At 33.4% G+C, this 24,556-nt stretch overlaps 2 protein-coding genes across 3 annotated transcripts; one reads left to right on the forward strand and one right to left on the reverse strand.

The window, feature by feature from the left end:
- Window positions 1-26: 26 nt before the first annotated feature.
- LOC123710393 lies at window positions 27-24,515 on the forward strand. The gene is made up of 19 exons (XM_045662245.1): window positions 27-252; window positions 767-893; window positions 1,065-1,171; window positions 1,630-1,765; window positions 2,621-2,737; window positions 3,004-3,106; window positions 3,295-3,418; window positions 3,977-4,093; window positions 4,995-5,147; window positions 5,899-5,988; window positions 6,283-6,364; window positions 8,378-8,471; window positions 8,734-8,826; window positions 9,054-9,159; window positions 9,292-10,032; window positions 20,429-20,496; window positions 23,256-23,352; window positions 23,575-23,804; window positions 24,364-24,515. Exons 1-19 carry the CDS (start codon window positions 190-192, stop codon window positions 24,461-24,463), a joined length of 2,748 nt encoding a protein of 915 aa, XP_045518201.1. The 5' UTR covers window positions 27-189; the 3' UTR covers window positions 24,464-24,515.
- Window positions 10,295-19,672, reverse strand: LOC123710396 (transforming growth factor beta-1-induced transcript 1 protein). Of its 2 annotated transcripts, XR_006753821.1 has the most exons (7): window positions 19,564-19,672; window positions 14,003-14,062; window positions 12,693-12,866; window positions 11,313-11,408; window positions 11,066-11,200; window positions 10,804-10,936; window positions 10,295-10,655 (listed from the first exon to the last, which is right to left on the reverse strand). XR_006753821.1 is itself a non-coding variant. In XM_045662256.1 (6 exons), exons 1-6 carry the CDS (start codon window positions 19,564-19,566, stop codon window positions 10,862-10,864), a joined length of 543 nt encoding a protein of 180 aa, XP_045518212.1. In that variant the 5' UTR covers window positions 19,567-19,672; the 3' UTR covers window positions 10,295-10,861. The 2 variants fall into 2 exon arrangements, 1 of the variants encoding a protein (XP_045518212.1); XM_045662256.1 differs by having other exon boundaries at window positions 10,295-10,936.
- Window positions 24,516-24,556: the final 41 nt, after the last annotated feature.

The following is a 24,556-nucleotide window of genomic DNA, read 5'->3' on the forward strand; positions in this document are numbered from 1 at the left end:
ATTATTGTTCAGAATTAAAACGAGCGTACGATGACGCCATACTCTGTCAAAGTTCATAGATATTTTTACGTTTTACCTTAATGCAGTTTTAGAATTTCTATTTCATTAGCTGATTTTTATACTTTGACATTTTCCTTATGACAAACTAAGAGAATATATTTTTTGTGTGTTTATAATAATTTATTAGTGATGGAGGCGTGCGTTCGTGGATTCTCTTTTATGCCTGATAAGCAAGAATCATGTGAGCTAAAGGTTAGTTTATTTTCTATTTTGGATTTAGTCTCGGCGCGTTCGTCTCATTCAGCGCCTTAAGCGCTGGATTAGAATAACGGAAAACAAGGTTTTTGGAAATGATGTTACTGAAGCGAAAAAATGTCTCCCAATTTTAAGAAAATAAATAAAATGTTTCCCTAAGTCGTCATGGTCCTAGTCGTATATAGAAGCGTATTTTTTACAAATTATGAAATTCATGAAAATACTAAGCTCATATATAAGTGGAAGATGCATAAAAACACATAAAATCTTTTGTTAACTCTAATTTATTATAAGCTATATATCTTATAATTCGGATGTACAAGTTTCATAGTAAAAAAATATATTATTGCCTTTTGTATACAATATATATGTAAATTGTGTTTTATGTTTTTTGTTTAAATGCGTGTTGAGCTTTTATGAATTGTGTGCAGATATTGTTATAAGTAGCTTACTTATTAGTACTGGAAATCAAATTAATTTGAATTAGTATAATTATTCTCGACATTTTCAGTTGGTTGATAGCGTGGCGTTAGACCAAACGTGGAAACTGAACCGACGTGAGCGCCTGAAGCAGCAGGAACAAAAGATTTGGGAGGAGTTTGTGCAGGAGCAGGATGTCGTAACTAACATTTGCAAGGGTATTTTCTTTGATTAAAACTTGAAAATGTTCTGCAGTTGTGTTTGGTTCAATAATTACTCAATATGTTTAAATTAAATTATAGTCTGTCAGAAGAATATCATTATATGAAATCCCGGCCAATTTTGTTACGCAAATATATTGTGATTATTCTAATAAACTGCATTTCCAGATGATCCATATCAGTTCATTGAACAACTGTCCGAAGAGAAAATAAAAGAACTTCTCGACATTGAATTGGAAAAGATGAAGAAAGAAAGATTGGAGGAAGAAATACAGGTATTATATTTATTAAAAGTCCAATAACGCTCTAGATGTAATTGTTTTGATTTTAGAAAACCATTAAAGAAAATACTTGTATATATGGATATATATTATGAAATTTCTTAATGTATGTATGTAAATGTGGTTGTACAAAATATAGGTAAAAAATAAGGTCCCGCACCACAAGAGTTGGAGATATTTGGAATTTTATAAAATAATAAAAAAGACCATTGAAGAAATAAACATTAATTTATTTATTTACAGCATATATTCCAAACAATAATAAAAATATATATGCTTACATACTACTTCAACCTACTTAATTTTTTTTATAATTAAACAATACAGCTGTCACAAACATATCCAGTCCTGGTGCTGCTGGCGATCTTGGAGTCATACAATTATTTAAATATTTTTTGGGAAGTGTATATAGTTTAGTGACCAGAATCATAAATCTAAAATATATATTCCAGGCGAGAGAGGTATCGCCAAGGAAAGATGAACAAGGCGCTCTGCAACAGAATGACAACCATCACGTAGTATTTATTAATGAGTCAGACAGGGAAAACGAAACGTTTCACATATTTGATGATGAGAAGGATGTGTCAGGTATTTTTTTTTATTCAATTTAGTTGTAAGTTCTAAGTGCTTTCTTAAAAAATGTGACATGTAACACACTTATACAATTATATTAGAACATGTAAGTGTAGTCTTAATAAAAATATACCTATAAAGTTTTGATAACATAAATTTCTCATGTTATCTAGAAGTTTTTTTTCAAACTAAAAAGAATTCGTTGAAAAGGAAAAATTTTATATGAAATTCAGTAGGGAAGTTAAAAAATTGAACACCGATTTACGTCTACATCTTGACAGTATTGTTTACGTTATGAAAGTGAAATTAGATATTATTTTTCTATTTATTTTTTACCTGTGTAGTTCTTTAGCGCATGCGCTGTTGACTTCTGTTTTGGCGCCATTCACAATTTTTTTATTAGATTTCGTTTATTTTCCTATTTTTTATTCTTACTTAAAAATATTAGTGGGTGTGAACGTAATTTCATGTCGTTCGATATATCATGACGTCACAGCCATTATAATATCACTTAACTGTCGCATATTGTATTGGTGTAAAACAACAAACATACTAACAAGGTAATCTTTAATTATTGTTATTTGTTGGAAAATTATAAATAATTCATATCATATATATCACATATTGATTATTATATGTTTTTCTTTACTGTTTTTACTGTACTTAATATGGCGTGTTACACTATACAATTTTGTTTTAAAATAATGAAAGAAAATAAAGAAAGTAAAACGATGAACGAACGAAGACGCTTTGTCGAAATTTCAGCAAAGTATGCCAACACATTATGATCTATAGAAAAACTGTTAAATTTGTTCTTTTTTGACATTTCTGATTCGTATTTTTTGATATAAGAATATATAAAATATACAGGAGTATCAGGTCCGGAGGACGAACTGCTAAATGACTCACTGAGTCCACCATGCACTGTGCGGGAACGACTTTCCCGAAGCCCCGACTCCCGATATCTGAGCCCTGATAAAGACTCCAGTAAGTATATTTTTAATGCGTCCCACTCCATTATTATAGTACTCGTCACAGTTATTATAAAAAGACAATGCACATTTCTTCTATACATTTTATGCCATGATTAAGAAATAAATTTTTCTTTGAAACTGTATGAGTTATCTTTTGTTTCGTATTTCGTTATACGATTGTAATGATGCATAAATAAATATATATTTTATAGCATTTTCAAGACCCATTGATATTATATTTGGAATTCGTTGTATGAGTAACGTTAAGCATTGTATTAGGCAAGTCTTCAGAAAACGTGACTAGTATGATCGAGAGCAGCATCTACTGCGCAAAAGTCAAGGAGCTGCGCACAAAACTGGCAGCCCAATTGGACGAGATGACGTAATAATTTTAAAGATATGCTTTCTTTACTATATTGAGTTAAGCGCCACCTAGTGTATGTAAAGTAAAGATGAATGAAGGTGATTTTGTTGCCAGCATTAATTTTATTAATTAATTCTTTTCTAAAAACTTTTATTACATTAATCACATTATCTTTAAAATTGTGTAAGCTTTAAATACAATTGTAGTTTAGTCCTCGAGAGACAGAACATATTAAACATTGACCCGGCGGATTTACCGAAAATGATGAGACGCTCCGTTGAATTCACATCGCGGTTTAGCAGAATTAACATTTACCAGCTACAGAGACAGGTATAGTATGTTCGTCAGTAACAGATCTTTTATTTAAAGATAATATTAGCCATAAAACCACGCGCTAGATTTTATAATATTTTTTTTAATTGTAGAGTTACTCCCTAAATAGTAACACCGAATTAAAATACAATCATATATATCACCGAATTAAAAGTTTTGTCATAAAAAATGAATAGATATTTTTTTATTAAAAGAGAATATGAGCGATGACAGCCCGCATTGGATTTTATAATATTATTTTAATATTAACGGCGTATTTTATGTACCTTAAAAAAATTAAAAAGAAGGTAAGGATTTTTTAAGTAATTTTTTTACGTCCTTTGGTATCGTCCGTTGGTAACACTGTTTTTTTTTTCTAATTGAAACGGATGAAAATATTTTGTTATTATTTTTTTGATTACTTCACCATAAACAGATGCACTTAATTTACTAACGTATTTATATAATATTGACTTTGGTTTACGCAACTACTATACAAAACATGTTTATAATCGGAAATTCATTACATTCTTCGAGTTATGTGATTGAAACGAAACCGTCAAATCATGTTTTCAGTTGCAAGATATAAAAAGGAACGATTCACAAGCGATGCCGTTCGCAAAGCATACACAATTTCAAACGCAGCTAGTGAGAATTGTGTCGCTACATCAGAACGCACTGCATTCACTTCAGGTACACTGATAATTCTAATTAGTCTAATATAACTATTGTAGCTTAAAGAGTATATATAGAGAAAACTACGTTTACAAAAATATAAGTAAAATCGTCAAATGATTGTCGTGCAAGCTGTCAAAAACTGAAATTGTCTACTTTAAATATTAATTTCCTAAAGTGTTAATATGCAGATTGCGTTCTATAACGCATTAAAAGGCTGTAACATTTGCCTTTGCCAAGTACATTGCATTAATATTACACTAGAAACATATATAAATACAGTTAATAAAGATGCAGATAGTTTTGTCCATAGTGTAAAGTTAAAGGATATTTAAAGGCTTGAGACAAAGGTCCTACTATCGTCTAAGGAATTTGTATGAAATTGACATTAACTCACGCTTTTCACGTGACCATTTCCATACAAATTCATTTGCGGTTAGCGGGACACGCCTGTCGCAAAGTGATTTTGTCTCAAGCTCCCGGGCTCTCAAAGTAATAATATTATATTATCATGTCATGAATGTTTAACAAAACTAAAAATTATTGTCATCATTAATGATGAATTTTATTCAGCATACTTGAGGAACATTTAAGTGTTTAGAGGAGTTGTTTGGAAACATACCTGCAGCTGAGTTTCATCATCGAACATTGAGGCAGAATACGAAATTCCACCCGTATCACCCCGACGTCCGTCGTTCCACAACTGAGCGTTATTAATTCAACATTGGGTCCATTAAAAAAAGAGCGTACAGCTCTTTTATAGATATATAGCCTCTTTTTTAAGAGCCAGTCTTTTGACTGGCTATGCACTTGTGAGCGTCTGAAAGCGTTACTGTCAATGGGAGGCCAACCAAACCATGTTAGTTTTTAAGCACAGTAACCATCATTAACTGATATAATATTCCTACCAAAACTTTAGGTGTTCATGAAGTCTTTTCCGCAAACGCTTTGTATCCGTGAGAGCGGTGAGGCGCTAAGGTGCCTATCGTGTATGGTGCGTGACGTCACGAACGTGTGTTCAGCCCTCGCTGCCCCGCCCGCGTTGGTCGCCGCAAATCGCCTTTATAATGATGTATGCATAAATTAATTTCTTTCCAGCAAATAATTTGACATAAGTTTGTAATATTTGCTAATAACCAGGATAAATACACGTATTTGCCAAATCCACCATTTGTACATAGTTAAAAATACATCGTAACATTTGCCAATATTTAGCGTGTACTACAACAATACTTATATTATATCCGAAATACATATTTATTTTTGTTTATTAAGAGTTTTAAAGTTTAATTTAATAAATATTTGAATAAGTTTACCATAGATGACAAATCCAATTGGAAGAAAAACTTTTTTTGAACGGATTAAAGCTATGTATTATTATTAAAAACTTATAATTATTTACGTAATTCTAAATTTTATTTTTTTCCGACGTTTCGCGTGCTTGTCATCTGGTCACCGTGACCACGCACGCTGAAAAGCACTTAATGTGTAAAAGCTATTTAACAAAAGACAATACTAAATCCAATTGGAAGTTAAAAGTAATACTTAACACTTGCTCTAAGCTGCCGTAAATCAGCCTTCTCAACCCTGATTATAGAATCCAACCCCGGCTGTGCTTCAATGGAATTTCTGTTTACGGTCTTATACTAAAAAGTCGACGGCATAATGCTGATCACACACAAATCTAAGGCCCACACAGAAAAGGTCGTTGCGCTACTCGTTTTTTCCTTAAATCAGTCGTAGTCAGTTTATGATTAAACAAAATGAATAATTTTAGTCTAATATGTGCAGGAATACCCTAATAAAATATCAATGTGTTTCAGGGTTTGCCAAGTGCCAATGATAAATTATTGAATGCTGTCGAAGATTACACAATTAGGATGTCTGAATATTTAAATAGCACTGATAATACCGTATGAAACTATTTACTTTATTCCATTCTTTGACATTCCATGGGTCATTGTACCTTATATAATTTAAGTTACACGAAAAATTAAAATAACGTTAAAAAACCATTAAAATATTAACATCATATGTTGTTTTAAAGACGGCAATGTCCACAAATTTTCATTATTGAAACAGTAATTCCATTTAAATTCATACATATTATACTTTATTGCCCATTATAGTTAAAAAATCTTATAATTACACAAAAAATTAATGTAAGTCAATTTAGGACTAACTAACTTGATTCCTGCTTTTATCAGAGCATGTCATATTCTCGCCGTTCTAAGAAGTCGAGGCGAGGAAGAAAATCAATTGGATCGTGTTCCAAGTCTGGCAAATCATGTGAGTATTACATTAATAATCTTTGTCACCCTAATTTGAAGTCTATCTTCTTCAGTTGAGATCTGGTGCCTTTCACACGGCCAATCACGATGTGTTTTTCTATACTTTCTGAATCTTTGCGTGTAACATGTCCAAAAAACCTCGGTAACAAAGTGTTGAAAGACGATTTTTTACCTGTAACCGTCTTAGTATGAATACGTTTGAATCCTTGACATCGGCCTCGAACCCCACAATTAAAGAGCATCTATTTTTCTCCCTTCATATCATCACAGTCGAAGATTCATCGCTATTAAGGAAAATCAGAAATACCAGAGTCTCAACCGAACCAAGAGCTTTCAAGGAAGTCCTTCTATAAATAATCACAACAGTTTTGTCATTGCGTCTTTGGTCATCTGGGTTCTTCTTCGGATATTTATATAAATGTGGTTCTGTATTTCTCACATAAGTTTGTAGCACCCTTTTTGTTTATCGGGACTAGTACCAATTCTTTCCATTCCTACCCATGACGCCTGTAGGTACTATGTAATGTACATGTATGTAAACTACGTATACCTCGTTCTCCAATGTGTTTTAGTTCTTCCGCACTTACTTTATTTGTACCTGGTGCTTTGTTATTCTTAAGTTTGGTTATGGCGCGTTAGATTTCTGACTCCAGTATGTGTGGTTCCAGAAAATTTACCGATCTTTGAGGGAGACATTTTAAAAGTATTTGCGAAGTTTTGGTATAGTGCTTCACAGTATTCACGCCAATTTTTTAGTTACACTATCTGTGTCCGTAAGCAGGTTCCCTTTTTTGTGAGTGCCTTTATTCCGAGAAATAAGTCACGGGTATGCATTTGCCTTGAATCTCGATTTCTTGGCACATATTATTCAAGGGAGCATTTGTGTCCCATCGACACAGTCGTTGCACCTTAGCTGAAAGCTCGGCTATGGTAAGTGATACCTTTTGGATCAGAATTACCTTTGAGGGCATCTTTTCTCTATTTGAAGACAAGTCACGTTTCTTCTGAAATCCATACTTGGTGCGGAGTATCGTGAAGTTTGGCAGGTATTTCGTCACTGACGCATATTGTTCGTTCCTTGAGTCTGTGCCATGTTGCATCTTTATTGTTTTTATCTATTTTATGTGGTATATACCTTTAGTCCAATGCATCCCTGAACTGTTATAGTTCTCCTGGTTTTTATGGGTTTATAGATTGCTCTCTTACACTGTTTAAGTTTTATACACATATTGGCTATGAGAAGTCTATGGTCGCTTCCACGATCTGCTCCAGGCAGGGTTTTCGTTTCTTTATACAGTACTACACCTTTTCGCTATGGCAATGTAGGCAATTAGGTTTGCGACCGATCACCAGGCATTATCCATGTGTATAACCTTCTTGGATGGTTTGGGAAACATGTATTCATTATCGTAAGGGAGATCGCGGTGCAACATTGTAGCCTCATTACTCCTTTGTCATTCCTATTTCCCAATCCATATTTTCCAACAACATCCATTAAGTGATTGTCTTGTACTGTGCTTCACACCTTTACATTAAGGTGTTCAATGATAATTGTGATATCTCTTTTTGGGCAATGTTCTTATTGTATTATCGAGCTGTTCATAGAATTACTCAATGACTTCCTCTGGTGCTTTTGAAGTCGGAGCGTATACAATAACGATGTTTAGGCGGCATTCAAGATACGATCCAAGAAACAGACGATTTCAAAGAACGTGTGCTACATTTCGTATGTTGTCCACAAAAGAAATGTAAAAGTCATATCGAAACAGTCCAAGTTTCATGAATGCTTCAATGGTTTTTGAGATGTAGGTATCTACATATTTGGACATGTATAATATTTATCTAGGTGTCGTTAATTTTTCTTTTAAGTTGGTAGGTTTTATATTTTTAAAAAATGTTCAATGTACCCATAATCATTATAAACGTGCATTTTAACTTATTAATTTATTTAAACCATTGCAATGCGTCTTTCTCGTGTTTTTTTTGTATAGCTTACATAAATTTGTTGCAGTTGGAGATACGGAGGCGCAACTATCAATGTACTCGTTGGATACTCTGCGACACCCCTCTACCGCTAAAGCGTCCAGCTCGAAGCTCAACTCGGGGTTAGTATGAGGGGGTTAGAACACATATTTGAAGATTTATCGCTTAATTGTAAATTGTTACATAATTGTTGCACTCGAAACAGCAATCTGTCTTTCTGAACCTAATGACTGAACTTTTGACTCTCAATAAATTATAAATAAAACTATCATTGTTAATTGTCATAGTTCACTCAAGGAAACATTTATACATAGGATTACATAACAATTTGGATTTTGACATAGTACTAGTGAACTGAATTACGTTGAAACTTTACCATTTTAGTGGTACATCAAAGAAGCGTGGAAGTCTAAGCGCACGCAGTAAAGGATCCATCGAAAAGACGGTCCACGTGCCGCGACGAAAACGGAGTCCTAGGTAACTGCCACAGTCTGGATTTGTTTCCATCAACTGACAATAAACTCTATTTAACCTATAACTTGATTGTCACAAATATACCCATACAGCTATTTGTTATTAAGACGGCGCATCATGGATATCTTAATCTTACCTTCAGCTTTTTGGTCATGAAGTAATATATAAATCTGTATCATGTTTTTATTGCCATTTACATAAAGATCAGAAATGTATGTTCTTGTTCAAAGATCGCGACGGCCGCTAATGCGTGACCCTCAAGCCGGAACACCCAAACCGAAGCGAAAAATTGACAAAGATCTGGATGTTCCAACTCTCGTTGAAACAGTGGCACCAGTGAGTATATTATTATATTTTAAAGTAAGATATTTAAATATGTTACAGTTTTCAACTGTGTTAGGAATACTAGTTTTAGTAATTTATTGTAGAATTGCAAATAAATTTTTACTTAATTTCTGGTGTTGCCAGTGCGCCTCAAGTCACATAAGTCGTGAGCCCAGTCCGACTTTAAAGGATCTCACCAAAGGTAAAGAATCTCCAAGGTCACCTAAAAAAGTGGCAAAAAGGCTTAAGAAAGAAAAATCTCCCAGAAGAAGCTCGAAGTCACCTAAGAGAAGCATTACAAAATCAACCGGGAAACAGTCTGTTATTTTAGATAAACAATTAGACTGTAAAGAAACACCTGAGGCAACTAAGGTGCCGATGTTCATACAATTACAAGAAACTGAGACTCCAAAAAAAGAAGTGGAAACACCCAAAAAGGAAACAGAGATGATTAAAAAAGATACAGCCACACTTACAAAAGTAAATGAATCTCAGAGGAAGGGCAATGCAACGCCTAAAAAGGACACTCCTCGGAAAATTTCGACGCCTCGTAGTGATCTTACTGTAACTAAGAAACAAGTCACACCTAGAAAAGAAATCAATCGGCGAAATACACCTCGATTAGAAAATGTGACCCGGAACGAACCGATACCACCCGAGAAACTTAGAACATCTCGCACACCCAGAACTATGAACATGGGTGGAGGAGAGAAAGAGTTGGAAGCAGAGATAAAAGATACATCAAAATTAAATGAGATGAGAGACACACCGAGGAAAGAAGGGACTAAAGGTACACCGAGAAAAGGAGGAAATAGAGATACACATAAAAAAGAAGAAATTAGAGATACACCGAGGAAAGAAGATAAATGTGACAAAGACAGAAGGGTAAGTTATTTTCAATTTATTGTCGTGCAGCTTAAGTTGTATCAGTAATTTGATTTACATAAAGTAAACTAATGATTAAATACCATAAACTATCGCTAAGTAATTTTGCGTATAAAAATCATATTGAATTTGGGTCCAAATAGTTATATAGTATACATATTTCTCCGAAACGAATCCTACTCTTAAAGAATCATTTAACCACGACAATAGTCCTTCATATAGAGGTGTATCTTGTATGATATTCGAATAAAATAAACAATAATTATTTAAATAAAAAACGTGGTTTATTGAAAAACAAATGTCGAAAAGCGTTCACAAACTACGCGGCTAACGCCGTATTGGTATGTTGAAAGCCCACAAAAGCATCACAGTGAATTAATGATATTTAATAAATATATTTACAATGTCTTTGCATATTTACGAATATTTTCCTTATATAAACCTGAACGAGAGAGCACGATTTTTTAATATAAAAATAGATTTCTGTCATTTTACTACACACCAAGATGAATTGGAATTTTAAACTTAATTAACAGATTTGTATTTTAATATGCTCTTCAAAATAGCTTGATCGGGCAGTGAGTCTGCGTATAGTAATCGTTGGGTTGCGTGCATTATATAATATAGATTATTGTGTATGCGCCTAAGTAAATAATCTTAGGTACAAGTGTCGCTTATATCTTGATACATGATTTTAACTTGGTAAAAAATGGTAATAGTAGTACAAGGATTTAAGATTATAATAAACTGTGTCTTATAACAGTGCAGAATTGCGCTTGAATATAAAACATCTATATTATAAATGACAGAATAAATATTATTTTGTGATTTAGGCGCACTTCCCGCAGAGTGGCTTGTTGTCCATGACGGAGAATGTGGAGTCGGTCACTGGGTTTCGGCATTTCTGTAAATGACAAATTATTTTTTATTTATGATTCGTTATTTGAATGTGACCCACAAGTTTTTAGCGTTTTGTCTTAATTTTATTTCTATTTATTTCAAACTAAATGTATAATGGTTGTTGGAATCATACGTTGCAAGTAAAGCAGTCACGGTGCCATTTAGCGTCGAGCGCCACAATTGCTTTGTCAACGATGGGCTGAGCGCATCCTGCGCAGCGGGCCGCGAACTTGTCCGCGTAGCACGACGAGCAGTATGCGCGGCCGGCCTGAGAATGATAAATTAAAAAAATATTTTTTTTTTGAAAGTATGTACTAAGATTTGACGCGTTAATTTAAATTCCACTCTCGTTCACATCTTCAGTAAAAAATAGGAAATACCTGTTCCATAAAACCTCCTCCACCCAACTCCTTCCTGCAGCCGCCGCAGACAAAGTGGTGCGCGTGCCAGGATACGCCTAGTGCCTGAATCACGCGCTGTAAATACCAATAACTTTAACAATTAGTTACGGAATGGTACTCATTAATTTATATTGTTATAGGTGATTTGTATCCTATAAGACAGGTTCAAAGTATGTTATGTACTTAAAGTTACAACAGCGTAATGCTCTACCCTGAACTTCAATAAGTAAGTCGCTCATACGTTGTATACTGGTAATGTGTTAACTTTATTTTATACTCAACAAAATATAAATTACCGCTATAAAAAATAAATCATGTACCACATTTGATTGGTGACAAGGTCATTGAGATGTGACATAATATGATCAAGTAGTAGTTAATACGAATGTTGTGAACATAAATAGCACCATTGTTTTCCCGTCATGACATCATCGCTCTGGGGACGGCCGAGAAAAATGCGTTCTTATTTCCTTGATTTTGAGTTGTATACTAAACAGCTAAACATATCGATGATATATGTAGTTCAAGTAATTGATTGTTTACTTGAACTTTTGTAGAGAAAATGTTTTCTTTATATTTGTAAATAAGTAAAACTAAATCTGTACAATAAGTCATTACAAGACACGCGTCGATGAGCCATATATGGTTCAAGTGTGAATCATTGCCGTTGGATAACCCACGGTGTTGTTCCAAAATAATTTTAACAAACGAGTCGTGGGAGTTGTATGTCATTATTTTTATGTCTTTTGATTTTTCCGTATTTCATAATTGTCTGATAGAATGTTTACTAAATATGGTTAAAGATATAGGGAATATTGTTGAGCCATAATGTGATGTCACTTTTGTTGCCGAATGAGGCAGGCTCCCTTGACTTTGCTGTTTCTCTCTATTATTTCCTTACTGATGCAAATTAACAGATATGCCGTGTTCTTGAACGTGAACTTCTTGTTTCAATATATTCGCGTCAGATATACGTTCACATAGTCGTTGTCTACCGTGACAATTTAATTATATGAGTATATGACATTTGTTTTTAATAAATATAAGTTAAAACAGTTACGTATATTTTTTTAGAGAAGCTCAGTAACAAGCATACATGGCATAGTTTACTACATTAATTTATTGTATTTGTAAAATGTTTAATTAACGAATTCCTTGCAATGATTATTTTCATTACGTAAAGTATTTTGTATTTTATTAAAATGCCGTAACTGGTATAATTCACTGCGACTCCAAGCTCTGAATCATAACTTAATATTCAGTCAAGACTGTTGGCGTAGGTTTATCACTCTTCAAGTGTGAGTTATTGTAATCGCTGCGTCAAGTGTTGTATGGGAGATAGGTGATGTGGTGACTCACGTCAGTGATGGGATCCCCGCAGGCGTGGCAGCGTGGGCTGTGGTGGCGGGTGTAGCAAGGCACGCAGCGGACTCCGCCATCGTGCTGGTGGAACTTGGCGCCTTCGATGGGTTGCCGGCACGACCCGCACGTGAAGTGCTCAGGGTGCCACTTTTTGTTCAAGGCCGTTACAATCTGTAATCAATGTGACCTTCTCACTAAAGTTAGAAGAGAAATAACATCCTGTAAATTTATAATATTTTTTGCTATGAAGTGCGGTATAATACGTGCGGTTTATTATAACATCATGACGTCATATTGATTTGAGGAAAGTAATATAATAATTGTGTACTCGGTACTTGTAGCTTATCATGAATAATGTCACTGGCTTTTCATACACCGGGCGACACAGGTTTGCTATATTATTTGTAAGATCATGCTGATGTAGGAAAAAACTATTAACGCCTTCATCATAAAAGCTTTAAATGTAATTGTTTCAACAAAAGTAGTCATATTTTATTCACAAAGGTTTGCATCCTGCAACATTCATGAAGAAATATAATTAAATCAAGAAGGACTAGTGATTGAATATTGAAAGATCGATAGTTTTCTCAACTCTTAGTAGGAACTAAGACATATTTGACAGACAAGACAAAATATTCTTATGGTTTGGAGATTTAATTTACGCGAATGCTTGTCGCTTATATCTTGAATCTTAGCAAACTACCTTTTATCGTAGGTTCTTTAATTTGGTTATATTTAATAGATCTTTTCAATTTTGCATATATTTAATAGATTTTTCTTTTCAAGTAGGTACCTCATATTTTCCATATGACCTTTACGATAGATAAATTAATCGGTAATCTTACGTATAATATTTTGACTTGTTGCGACAACCGTATAGATATATGATAAATACAATTATCCCTTGATATGAAGCAATATTTCTGTTATTATCTATTTTTTATTGACCACCGTATACCAGTCGAAGGTCCTTTAAAAATCCGGTCCGGATCCGGTGGACTCATAACTAATTTTATATACCATCACATATAGGCTACAATTCATATATTTATTATTTAAAATGCTTTCTTGTGTACTTAAAATTATTAGTTATAACAAAGTATGATTTGTAATGGACCATATATCACTTTCTTATTGTAAACAGTAAACAATGTATGAAAGGCTAAATTTTGAGTTATCAAGAGATGAAAAGCCTTTGCGGACGCTATGACTAGTCAAATAATAACAATTACGAAAGCTATTTTTTTATAATATTAACCCAACTTATTTTATTTTAGAGAGCGGATATTTATTTGATAGTTACGTACTCTGCCTTGAATAGCTCCATTGCAGCTGTTGCAGATGACAGGTGCTGGGTCTTTGGTTGCCTGTAAAAAGAGTATTTTAATGCCTTAGATGTATGTACAATCGATTATTATATGGTTACACATTAAGTGGCGACCGTAAGGTCGACCACGTTATAAAGAAACGTAATAAGGACAAAATTAACTCGTAAAGGCTATCGAAATGTTTATCAATAAAAAAACATCTTTATCGTAATATGCCTTAAATAACAATTTTTAAGTAATACTCCGTGGAACTCGTGATATTAAAGTACCTTATATCGTAATTTTGTTTGATGACATAATTTTAAGAATTCAATACACAATTAATTGAGAGCAACTAATTTTAAAATAGAAGTACATATTTCGTCACTGACATATGTGTTTAAAGTTCTCTTGTTTAAACAAAACTTCTCTGATATTATACGCGAATCTTGGTGTTATGTATTTAGATAAGGCTGCTTTTCAGCCGACGTGGTCAGTATTCACGTAAAGTATAAGCAAAATTTTGATGTGGAGTTTAGTTTTTAGTTATCTTAGTTACGGATTTCATGTCAGGTATTACCTGACATGAAATCCCATGAAATATTTGTGTATTAAGTGTAAAAACATCAATAAATTATACCGTGCTGGAAACCAGGATCTTGTGGGACGCGATAGCGTGGGGAGCTAAATTATAACTCACGTGGACTCTTTAAGACACCTATCAGCTACTTTACAAGCAAATGTGCAACATTGCCACTTTTGGCATATCACGGCCACAGTTAATGCCAATATTGTGATAGTGAAACCCAATGTGTAGTTGTATCGTAGCTTGATGCAATCACCAATTCCAAAAATATCCTTCGACACTCGTAGCAATCTCGAGGATAATAAATTGAAATAAAACTGTCAAACAGTGAACGTAGTTATAGCTATAGTAAAATTATACATAATAACTAAAAGAGCGTAACAACCATGTTACATATATTAAATCATTTGACCAGTGTCCATACTGAAGTTATTATTTTGACTCATTTAAAGTTTCCTACAAATGTCACCTAGGCGGGCAGGCGGCTTACCGTATCTTACTATCTGCATGGACTTGCACAGATGTATAAAATATAGGCACTTTTTAGATGGCGAAAGAGGCTTATTTATAAAACGTGGTCTAAAGACCTTCTTCTTATCCGGTACACTCTTGACAGAGCGGTCGTGATCGCTATGTAGTAGTGGTATTAAAAGGGGCAGATGTGATAGGCTTCACGACGTTTCGCCATCGTTGCCTATTAGAAGTCATCCTGATACACTCATTGAGTGTATCTCCAACGGCAGACTTGATCTGGTCAGTCCAACGCGTAGGTGACCTTCCGCGCGGTCTAGTGCCTTCCATCTTCCCCTGGACAACAAGGCGTTCTATGGACTGAACACCACGCCGAGATACGTGTCCGAATAATGTAAGGATGCGAGATTGTACTGTTGAAAACAAACGCTGCTTAATGCCGAGTTCTTGAAGTATCGAGACATTTGTACGAAACTCGGTCCACGAAACCCCAAGCATTCTCCTTTAGCACCACATTTCCAGAGCGTGTATTTTCTGTCTTTCCACATCTCGCAAGGTCCACGTTTCGGCCGCGTACAGAAATATGGGGAATATAAGAGTCTTCACGAGCCTGGCCTTCGTGGCTTTTGTTATATTCCTGTTTCTCCATATTTTTTGCATCTTGTCCATAGCCGTTCTTGTGATACCCATACGTACATTGTTCACATGGTTATGTTTTTTTAAATGAAAAACCTTTAACATATAGTGCACGTTTTATAATAAGGCTATAAAGATTCTCGTAAGACGTATTATTTCTAGCTTAAATCCTTATATGTTAGTAAAAAAAAAATTTTTTGATATTTGTTTAAAGCAGATACATTATGTAAGGACCTCAAATAAACAGCAAATGCGCAGTACGTTCATTGTTCTAGTGGCTACTAACGTATTTATCATGGAAAAAGCCTTGTCTCGGCTCCGTAACAACGAGAAACACATTTGCATTGGATGCATTTGTCTTATGATTTGTTTAATTTTACACATATACATGCACTTATGATGTTTTTTTAATACTTCTAATGACCACGTCATAGAAAAATATAGGTTTGAATTTTTTTTAAACGTAGGGGTTTGCATTTCTTATTTTATTTTTAACAACATTTTTTTAGATTAAAGTTGTAATCCTAAACTTGTCATTGATTTCTAAGATCAGTTAGTCAAGTAATTTATATGTGTACACTTCATACTAAAACTGAACTAATTTGTTGTAATCTTATCAAGGATCCGGTAAGAAAATGCTATTCATATAAAGTAATGTTATTTTTGTCTGATTTCCAATAACAAAGCAGTCATCGATAAAAATATTTTATTCATTTAAAATGATATCCTTATCGTCATTTTATCGTATTTATTATTTTTCAGGAATTTTACAAAAAAAACAAGAATACAAAGTTTAAATATTAAGTTAAGTATGTAAAATGTAAAAGTACTAGTCAAAACCATCTCGTTTGTTTAGAATTAGAAAAAAATGTTTTTTTTAGCCAAAGGTCTCCCTCATTATTTAAATATCTCTTTGTTATCATAATTCGTCAAAATTCGAGTTTAGGTTTATAAACAATTAGACATAGTGTAATTGAACATACAGCTAAAAACGAGACATTAATGGCAAACCAATTGACAAATCAATAACAATACTGCATTTATACAATATTATATATATAATTAAAATAAAATATAATTAAACAGGAGTGACTTTATTTAGTTATAATATATAAACATTGTTATCAGTTTACTCGGTTAATTGCTAGTTAAATTAAACCTGGTCTGCAGTTGTCTCTCGCTGACAACAATTACTGAAAACCACTCGAAACGTATGTATGTAAATAAATTGATAAATTCGCGATTATATCTCTTAGGAAAGTTGTGTTTCAAGCCTTTAATTTGTATGACAATTGTTAAAAATATAATATACCGATGTTGCATGATAGTGCAAACGGATCGCTGACCTTCCCAAAGTCCCAGTAGCAGAAATAGGCACCGCGTGGGCTGGTATTGTGATCATTCCAGTTTATAACGTTTCTAATATACTGTTCAAATATTTCGGGACATACAATTCAAATGTTACAGATTGTTTTATTTTTCGTATTATTACAAAATCTTCAGTATCGTGCACTTGTTTCATGTGATTCGGTAAGAGCTATACCAGATTACAAAAGTAAATCAAAATGTTATGTTAACGGAAATTGAGAAGACTACCGAAAGTTTTAAATTGCTCAGGAGTCTAGTCTATGCACTAGGATGTCCTAGTACATAGACTAACATCGTAAAAATCGTAACGCTGGAATTTTTTAAGAAAATCATAATTATAACTGACTAGGCGATTGCTCTTGTTATAGAGCACCTGTTTAGCGAGTATCGATGGGCATATGAATCCATGACTAACAGCAAGTAGTACCGTGTGGAAGCGATGAGGTGTCGCCATCCAGCCGAACTGCCGTCCAAATACATTTCTTTCGCATTCTATGAGATTTATCGTTCGTGGGCGTTCATGGCGACATTTAAATTTAATTTTTCAATGTGTTAAATTTAAAAAAATGTTTTGCATACAACGTAATTAATTTTTCATTGGTTGTGAAATAAAAAATTGTGATCGCCTTTCAACCACATTTTTTTCCATTACACACAAGGATTTTTTTTACATTATTGGTTTGTGATATGTATTAAAATATAGGTTTTACACATACTACAAATCGACATAAACGCTTGGCCTAAAGCCAAATGTCATATCAGTTATTTTATTTCATTAAGGTTTATTTAAAGGTATTTTTATTTTGCAAGGAATTTGTTAATTTTTTTGTATCTCTTAACATTGCTGAATGGAAGACTAGATTTGTTAGTATTATTCTCCAATGAAAAATTACCAAATTAAACATCTTTTGAAATGTATGAAGTTGATAAAACGATTTATTCGACGTTCAAAGCATGCAATAAAAGATAAAGATAGCTCACGAGGACTAGGCTAGATAATATATTTCAAAACGATTTTCAACTGGATGCCGCTGTTATTGTAGCGATACGCTCAAAATCTAGAAATACACTCTTGAATCATGTTACTTTCCATTAATATCGCTGTTAATTTACCTGATATTAATGATGTTGTCTAATGTGGAATGAAACATGTAGGTCACGTTGATAGTAAACAATTTACTAGATAGTTGCAATGATTTCGTTTTCGTAGAATAAGAATCTTATCGAGTTCTTCTCTTTATAACTTGCTACATCACACTAGCAAACATTCCTACCTATTCCTAGCTTCATAATTTAGAGCTACATACATTATTGCATCGCGACGTACTTAAATTCTTGGAAGGGAAGGCTAAAACTATAAAAAATATCTTCTAAGAGTTAACTGTCTCTTTTGGGGAAGGAATCTTTTTTATTTGCATTAATTTCATATAGATTTTTCTACAAGTTTATTAATATAATGTTGAAAAGATTGTTGAGTCTGTCTTGCCTAGCCCAAAATTTGAATTTCGAAAAGCTTATTTTGAGTGTATTTCCGTCGAAATTGTGAAACAATTGAACAGACCAATACAAGCAATTAAAGCTTGGTTATTTCCAATCGACGGTTGGTTAGCGATGATTGAGTGTCCTCCCAGATACTATTTATAGCTGTCGGTTGTAGCTTTGTCCTCCTCATGATGTCATCACAACAACACGTGACAGATGGAAAACAAACTCCTAAATACATATTTCACCAGAAAAATGCCAAACAAACATAACTTCTAAATAATGAGGAGAGCAACCGGCGGTAAATGCGATCTCGTTCAGCCATACTATTATAAGGAAGGAATTTAAAAATACCTATAATTTAAATTACATGTTGCGTGTATGTGTTACGCATTGGGGGGGGGGGGGATCGGGTCAAAAAAGGAAAACTTAGGATTAGCAGAAGGTTTATGTTAAGCCTAGTGTTCCAGTTAGTTAGTTTAGATATTCGGTATTTTATAGATTTAAAGAGAGTTTTTTTAAACATTCGTAACTGATAAGTGATAAGAACTGCATCGTTGTAAGTTGCTAAGGAAATTTTTAGTAAAAATAATTCAGAAAAATAAAATTAGTGTGTCTATATCAACTACGTCTTGTCTGTTTATAATACTTGCACGCTCTATTTTTATCGTAACCAAGAATTGAAACGTTTTTAATATTGCTTTTATATCGAATATATATAATAGTTTAAGATTAATTTACCTTCTAAAAGAAAAATATCTTCTAATTTTTAAAATTTTTGGACTTGTGCGGGAATTGTTCTAATATCTTACGATAATAATAACAAAGCTTTTTATATTTTGTGATAACGTCACTAATAAATAATTTAAGGGTATGTCATATAAGTACTTTTTACTGTTCTTATTTAATTAAGAATTTAATTTTTAACGATATTATTATAAAAGGAACTCGCCAGAAAGCAATTCTTGTCTTTTAAATATGACAATAATTGTTTTATATCAAATAAAGTACAACTTACCATCTTTACGCAAAATCAGTGTATTTGAACACAATATTTGACACGATCGACTCGCACGAGCCGGCGGTAATAACTGAGCTCTTAGCGCGTTTCTAGTGATGTCTACATTGTTTGTTATCGAGGGATGATACGTCACGATTGTCGATAATCACCCGATTAGTCGAATGTCACGTGCTTTGCTGATAGAGTTTTGCGAATTTGGAAAAGTTTCTGATCTCTACTATTAATAAGTTATTTATTTAAACACAAAAGAATTCACTCTACTGACTATATGTTGTGCTTTGTAATACTGCTAATCCGTAGCCGGAACTCTAGAGCCTATTTTCGTACATGTCTAAGTTAATAAAATTGACTAATTGCGTTTTTAGTTCTTATGGTTCTCGTGTTGTTTTGAAAGAAATAAAGATGAAAGAATATTGTTTGAGTCAGTCTCCGACTACGTATATGACTAAAGTTAGATGATTAAAAGTTGTTATTTGTAAATTGATTTTTATCACTTACTATTTTATAACAATACATATATTGTTATAAAATTTAAATTTATACAATCTGAATATATTGTCAAGCCCGCAAGGCATTTGACATTTCTTATATTCCCTAGGCTTTTATCGAACGAGTAAGGTCAGGTGCGCAGCACTAGAGCCGGCGCGAAAATGTTATCTCAGATGACGTAATGGTTGCATTTACCGAATTGCACGGATTGGTACGGGACACGACTTTAAAAAGGCTTTTAATTATTATGGACATTCGCTTGATAACGTAAATGTATAATTAGGTCACATTTTAGACATTTAACAGTCACAAAGAAATCAGTTTGCAAAAGTAGGTATTTTTGAAATTTAAAAGTTAAAAATGTTTTTTCCAGACATCAACAGTTGGAGGCTGCGAGGTGATGACGCTGCTGCGACAGCTCTGCGGTGGAGATTCACCCGGGTGAGCTATTAATTAACTAATTAATAAGTGATTATTATCAGTAATACTATCGCCATACAACTAGTAAATTAAGCGTGCGCCTCTACCCTGTGGTCGTCCGTTCGAAATCCGGCTGTGAGCCGATGAAATTATCTTTCTAACAAACTCAATATGTGCGTGCGTATTTGTTGCTTGTTGAATAAATTAGTCAGTAATGATATTGATCTTTATAAAATTGGCATAAAGTCCTAATTTAATATTTTGATTTGTATAATAATACTTATACCTATCTTGATCTTCTTCCTTTTTAATTTATTGAATTAATAAATTCGAAAAACCAATTCTATCAATGAGAAAAAATTATTATTCTTAATAAGCATACAAATTAATGTTTGTCTTAAATTGCTACTATGTAAATTTATCATTGATCAGATTTAAATTTCCCACACATAATTACTACATATATGGGCAAGTGAGTGTGTTAAATGGACTTTATATCTTTATCTAATTTAATACAATAGAAGAGGACACAGAGTATAAACCACTTTATGAACTGTCACACCCACAGAGAAACAAAAATGGCGAGGTGTGACTAATTATTATGAGTAAGAATTGATTTTGTTAAATCGTTTAAAACTGTATACTTACACATCTCTGCACTCGGCACTAAAGTGTGATAAATTCCCAAAAAATCTAGTGTTTAGTTATTGAACTTGTAAGTTACTTACGTTCTGTATGAACTACGAGTTTTAGATATTTTTTACTTTTTCACATATATTCCTTATGTATCCACTCTTGATTATTTGGCTCCAGTAAGTTTGAGCCTGAAAGTTATTGATGTCGCAATATTAAAAGGTACCATAGTCACGTCTTCCCATTGTTCCGTAAATGAATCGACCTCAAGATCTTGGTGCGCAGGAGTCATCACGCGCAGTTAGGTCACTGATAGCCATCTAGCCTTAGGTCGCAATCACCAGACATTTCATTACAATACCATCTTTAACGTATTAAAGTGCTTAGTGCACGAGAAAATAATTTTAGTAATTAGTTTTAAGGAGACTTTTATTTGTCATTGTTAATTGGATGTAATGCTAATGAAAGTGCAATTAATATAATTTGGTGTCTGTAGTACAAGGTTAAAGATAGAACTCATAAATTTCCAAAGATAACGTAGAATTTTTTAATGTACTGAATTGTAGGTTTAATATGATTTAAAATGTAAGGGATAAATCTGGGAGCATTGTTACTGTGTACAATATTATATTATCTCATATATTGGCAAAGTTGAAGCTGGTAGTAAATGTAAATTTAGATCTTTTACGTTTTTTATATATTAACGTTTCTAAGTGTCTAATTTACATTTTAAATTAACAACTAAAATGTACGCACACTGCTTGAAACATTAGAGTTATCATTTATTCAATATAGCCTCTGCAGGCAGTTGCAAAACTATGTCCTTTTTTCGTCTATGAAAAATCAAAAGCTTGGCCACTTTAGGTTTGTACCAGGTCGTTCCATCCCCTCACTCGATAGACCCCATCGCATCATAAGGTCACACTTCCGCACTGTCGCGGCCATGACTTTGCTCAGTTCAAGGTCACCTTGTGCACGCTCTACATGGTGTTTTTTCCTACAGAATAATTATGATCCTAATATACCTACACCGTGTATAATTAAGGAAATTACTACTTCCTACTTTCTATCTTCTTATTTAATGTTCCGTGTTGACAAAATTCAACAAAATTGTATGCAAAGATCGTTGGAATTGTTAGAGATTGTTTTGAGATACTTACATAGAACATAACGTAATAATTTAATTACTTTAAATTATATGTTTGTGTGTTGTGTTGATTTTTCTAATTCATACTTCATAATATGTACCACTTTCAAGGCAAAGAAGGATTTATTTATTTACTATCTATTTATTAATATAATATATAAAATAAGTTATTTGTAATATTAATGATTCTACAAAACAAGGAAAAAGAATGTCTTGTTTTTTACTTGGATTATTAGTCAGTGTAAAAATAGTGCTAATAAAGTAATAGAGGTGTGCAATGTGGTCTACATTGAGCTGACCTCGGCTGATGTCACAGCTAGTTATCCGCCTTATTTTATGACCTGTATCATTCTAAATCCGTATGTGCGGAATTACTGTCTATTGACTATTGTCTAAGGATATATGGGCCAATACCAAGCGCGTAAAATTGAAGAAGTGAAGTAAATGCAGCTTCCGGTTATAAGTAGAACAAACAGAACAACGAAGTTACCGAACGAGAATAGAGTTTGTTTTCCAAAAAACATGAAGCAATTTTAATGTCAATGTTGCAATTTTAGTTCAAAGTCCGAAAATCCTTGCTCACGCCAAAGAACACTCCTTTGCCTTAATTAATATTATAAAAATTATAATATTGTTTGACCTATGACAAGTGTCAAAGTCATTGTCTCGTCTAGACACTCCCCAAGGAGGTTTTCCCCCTCTGTTATTTATTGCCGTATTAATGTTCTCTGACATGGCTTTTCACTAGAGCGATATTAATATAATAATGAACAACAATGACATAACAGTATCAGAGGTATTTGAAAATGGAAAAAAACATCACATTCCTTAAAATAATTTATTCTTGTTGGGTTAAGTGTCACCTTGCAGAACACCTTCCTATATTTATTTGGACCTTATTGGCGTGTAAGCTCGTTATTTTAAGACTAAATTAAAATAACCTATTTATTTTAAAACTCGTGTTAAATTTCACGTTGTGAGACATATCTTTACATTTCAGAACGCGAATCGACCGTGTATCGGGTGCAAAGAATGGACAACTTATCTGCATGAGCAGTGGTAGTCCACGGCAGCCCAGCACACCGCAGCTTTTGAGGGTGTATATCTTGTTATGCATCTTTCCTAGTAATTATGTTTTATGTTCAATAAACTTGTTTAGAACTAACTGAAATCTGACTCAATTACGAAGGAAAAACACAGTGTTAGTTTCTTGCTCTTAAAATAATTTTAAATCGTTCGAATTCCAATAAAATAACGTTGTTACTTGTTTGTTATATCTTCGTTCATATTTTTTTAAGTTATTCAAGATGTAACTTCAGATATTGGAAGAGACTATTCAGAAAAAGCCACCCCGTACAACAAGCGGTGCAGCTGCTTCTGAAGCGGCGATGGCGACACGATCGTTAGAGCGATGCCGTATGGCGCTTTGCGTGGACGACAAAGCGGCCGAGCGCCTCTTCAGCTATCGAACGGCCTTCCTACAACATATGCTCGCTAGTCCCCTATACGCTAACAGTGCCGTTGGAAAACCCTGGGAAGTCATTGGCAAGTAGGTGACAACTTCCATACCTCACAACTCACACTCACAAACATACGAAGTTCTCTTGATTTGACACAAATATTACTTCATTAAAACGGCTAGTACATAGTTCCTGAAAAATCCATGTTTATTGCATAATTAGATACAAGTCAGTTTTATTTTGGTTTCATATCTTGTATATTATTGTATATAAGTCATAAACAACTAAACAATTACCGTAATATGTTCATTATTATACAAATTAAAGATTTCTAATGAATATTCTTCTAGGGCAATGTATAATGTAGGCTAATAGTAAATGATTTTAAGCATTTACATTGATAGCAAAAGATGTTAATGATCGCACCTAATTTTTTAATCTTTCCTAATGGACAATCTGAGTTAACTCCGAGATACAGCGTGCGTTTCTCAATTCTGATATCGTGCGTTTAAGCCAGACTAGATTTTTCTAATTAGCTTCCCTCATTCTAACAGAAATGTATCTGCCTTATTATTAAGTGTATAAAATTCCCATCAAAGTATTTTTATTATTATCATTTTCCAACGGTTAACTAAGTTATAATTGAAGGGTGTCTGAACGTATCCTGGATGAGTTGCTCGTAACGTGCGCGAAGGAAATGGAGCTGCAGCCGCTCGTAAAAGAAATATACAGGAACGAGACATCTTAGATTTGTTATAGTTATTTTATATGTTTGGTATGAGTTTTAATAAATTGTATTTGGACGGACAGTCATGCAACATGCAGTTTTAGTTTGAACAAA

The sequence above is a fragment of the Pieris brassicae genome, chromosome 5, assembly GCF_905147105.1.
Source record: "Pieris brassicae chromosome 5, ilPieBrab1.1, whole genome shotgun sequence".
NCBI lineage: Eukaryota > Metazoa > Arthropoda > Insecta > Lepidoptera > Pieridae > Pieris > Pieris brassicae.

What these genes read in the sequence shown, in the direction of transcription:
- LOC123710393 (XM_045662245.1), top strand. Translation starts at nt 190, where the DNA reads ATGGAGGCGTGCGTTCGTGGATTCTCTTTTATGCCTGATAAGCAAGAA. An exon ending in CGACGAAAACGGAGTCCTAG is followed by an intron (nt 8,827 to 9,053) that starts GTAACTGCCACA and finishes TCTTGTTCAAAG; the next exon opens with ATCGCGACGGCCGCTAATGC. An exon ending in CCCTGGGAAGTCATTGGCAA is followed by an intron (nt 23,805 to 24,363) that starts GTAGGTGACAAC and finishes TTATAATTGAAG; the next exon opens with GGTGTCTGAACGTATCCTGG.
- LOC123710396 (XM_045662256.1), bottom strand. An exon ending in GCGGGGATCCCATCACTGAC is followed by an intron (nt 11,409 to 12,692) that starts GTGAGTCACCAC and finishes TGGTATTTACAG; the next exon opens with CGCGTGATTCAGGCACTAGG. An exon ending in GTGACTGCTTTACTTGCAAC is followed by an intron (nt 10,937 to 11,065) that starts GTATGATTCCAA and finishes TGTCATTTACAG; the next exon opens with AAATGCCGAAACCCAGTGAC.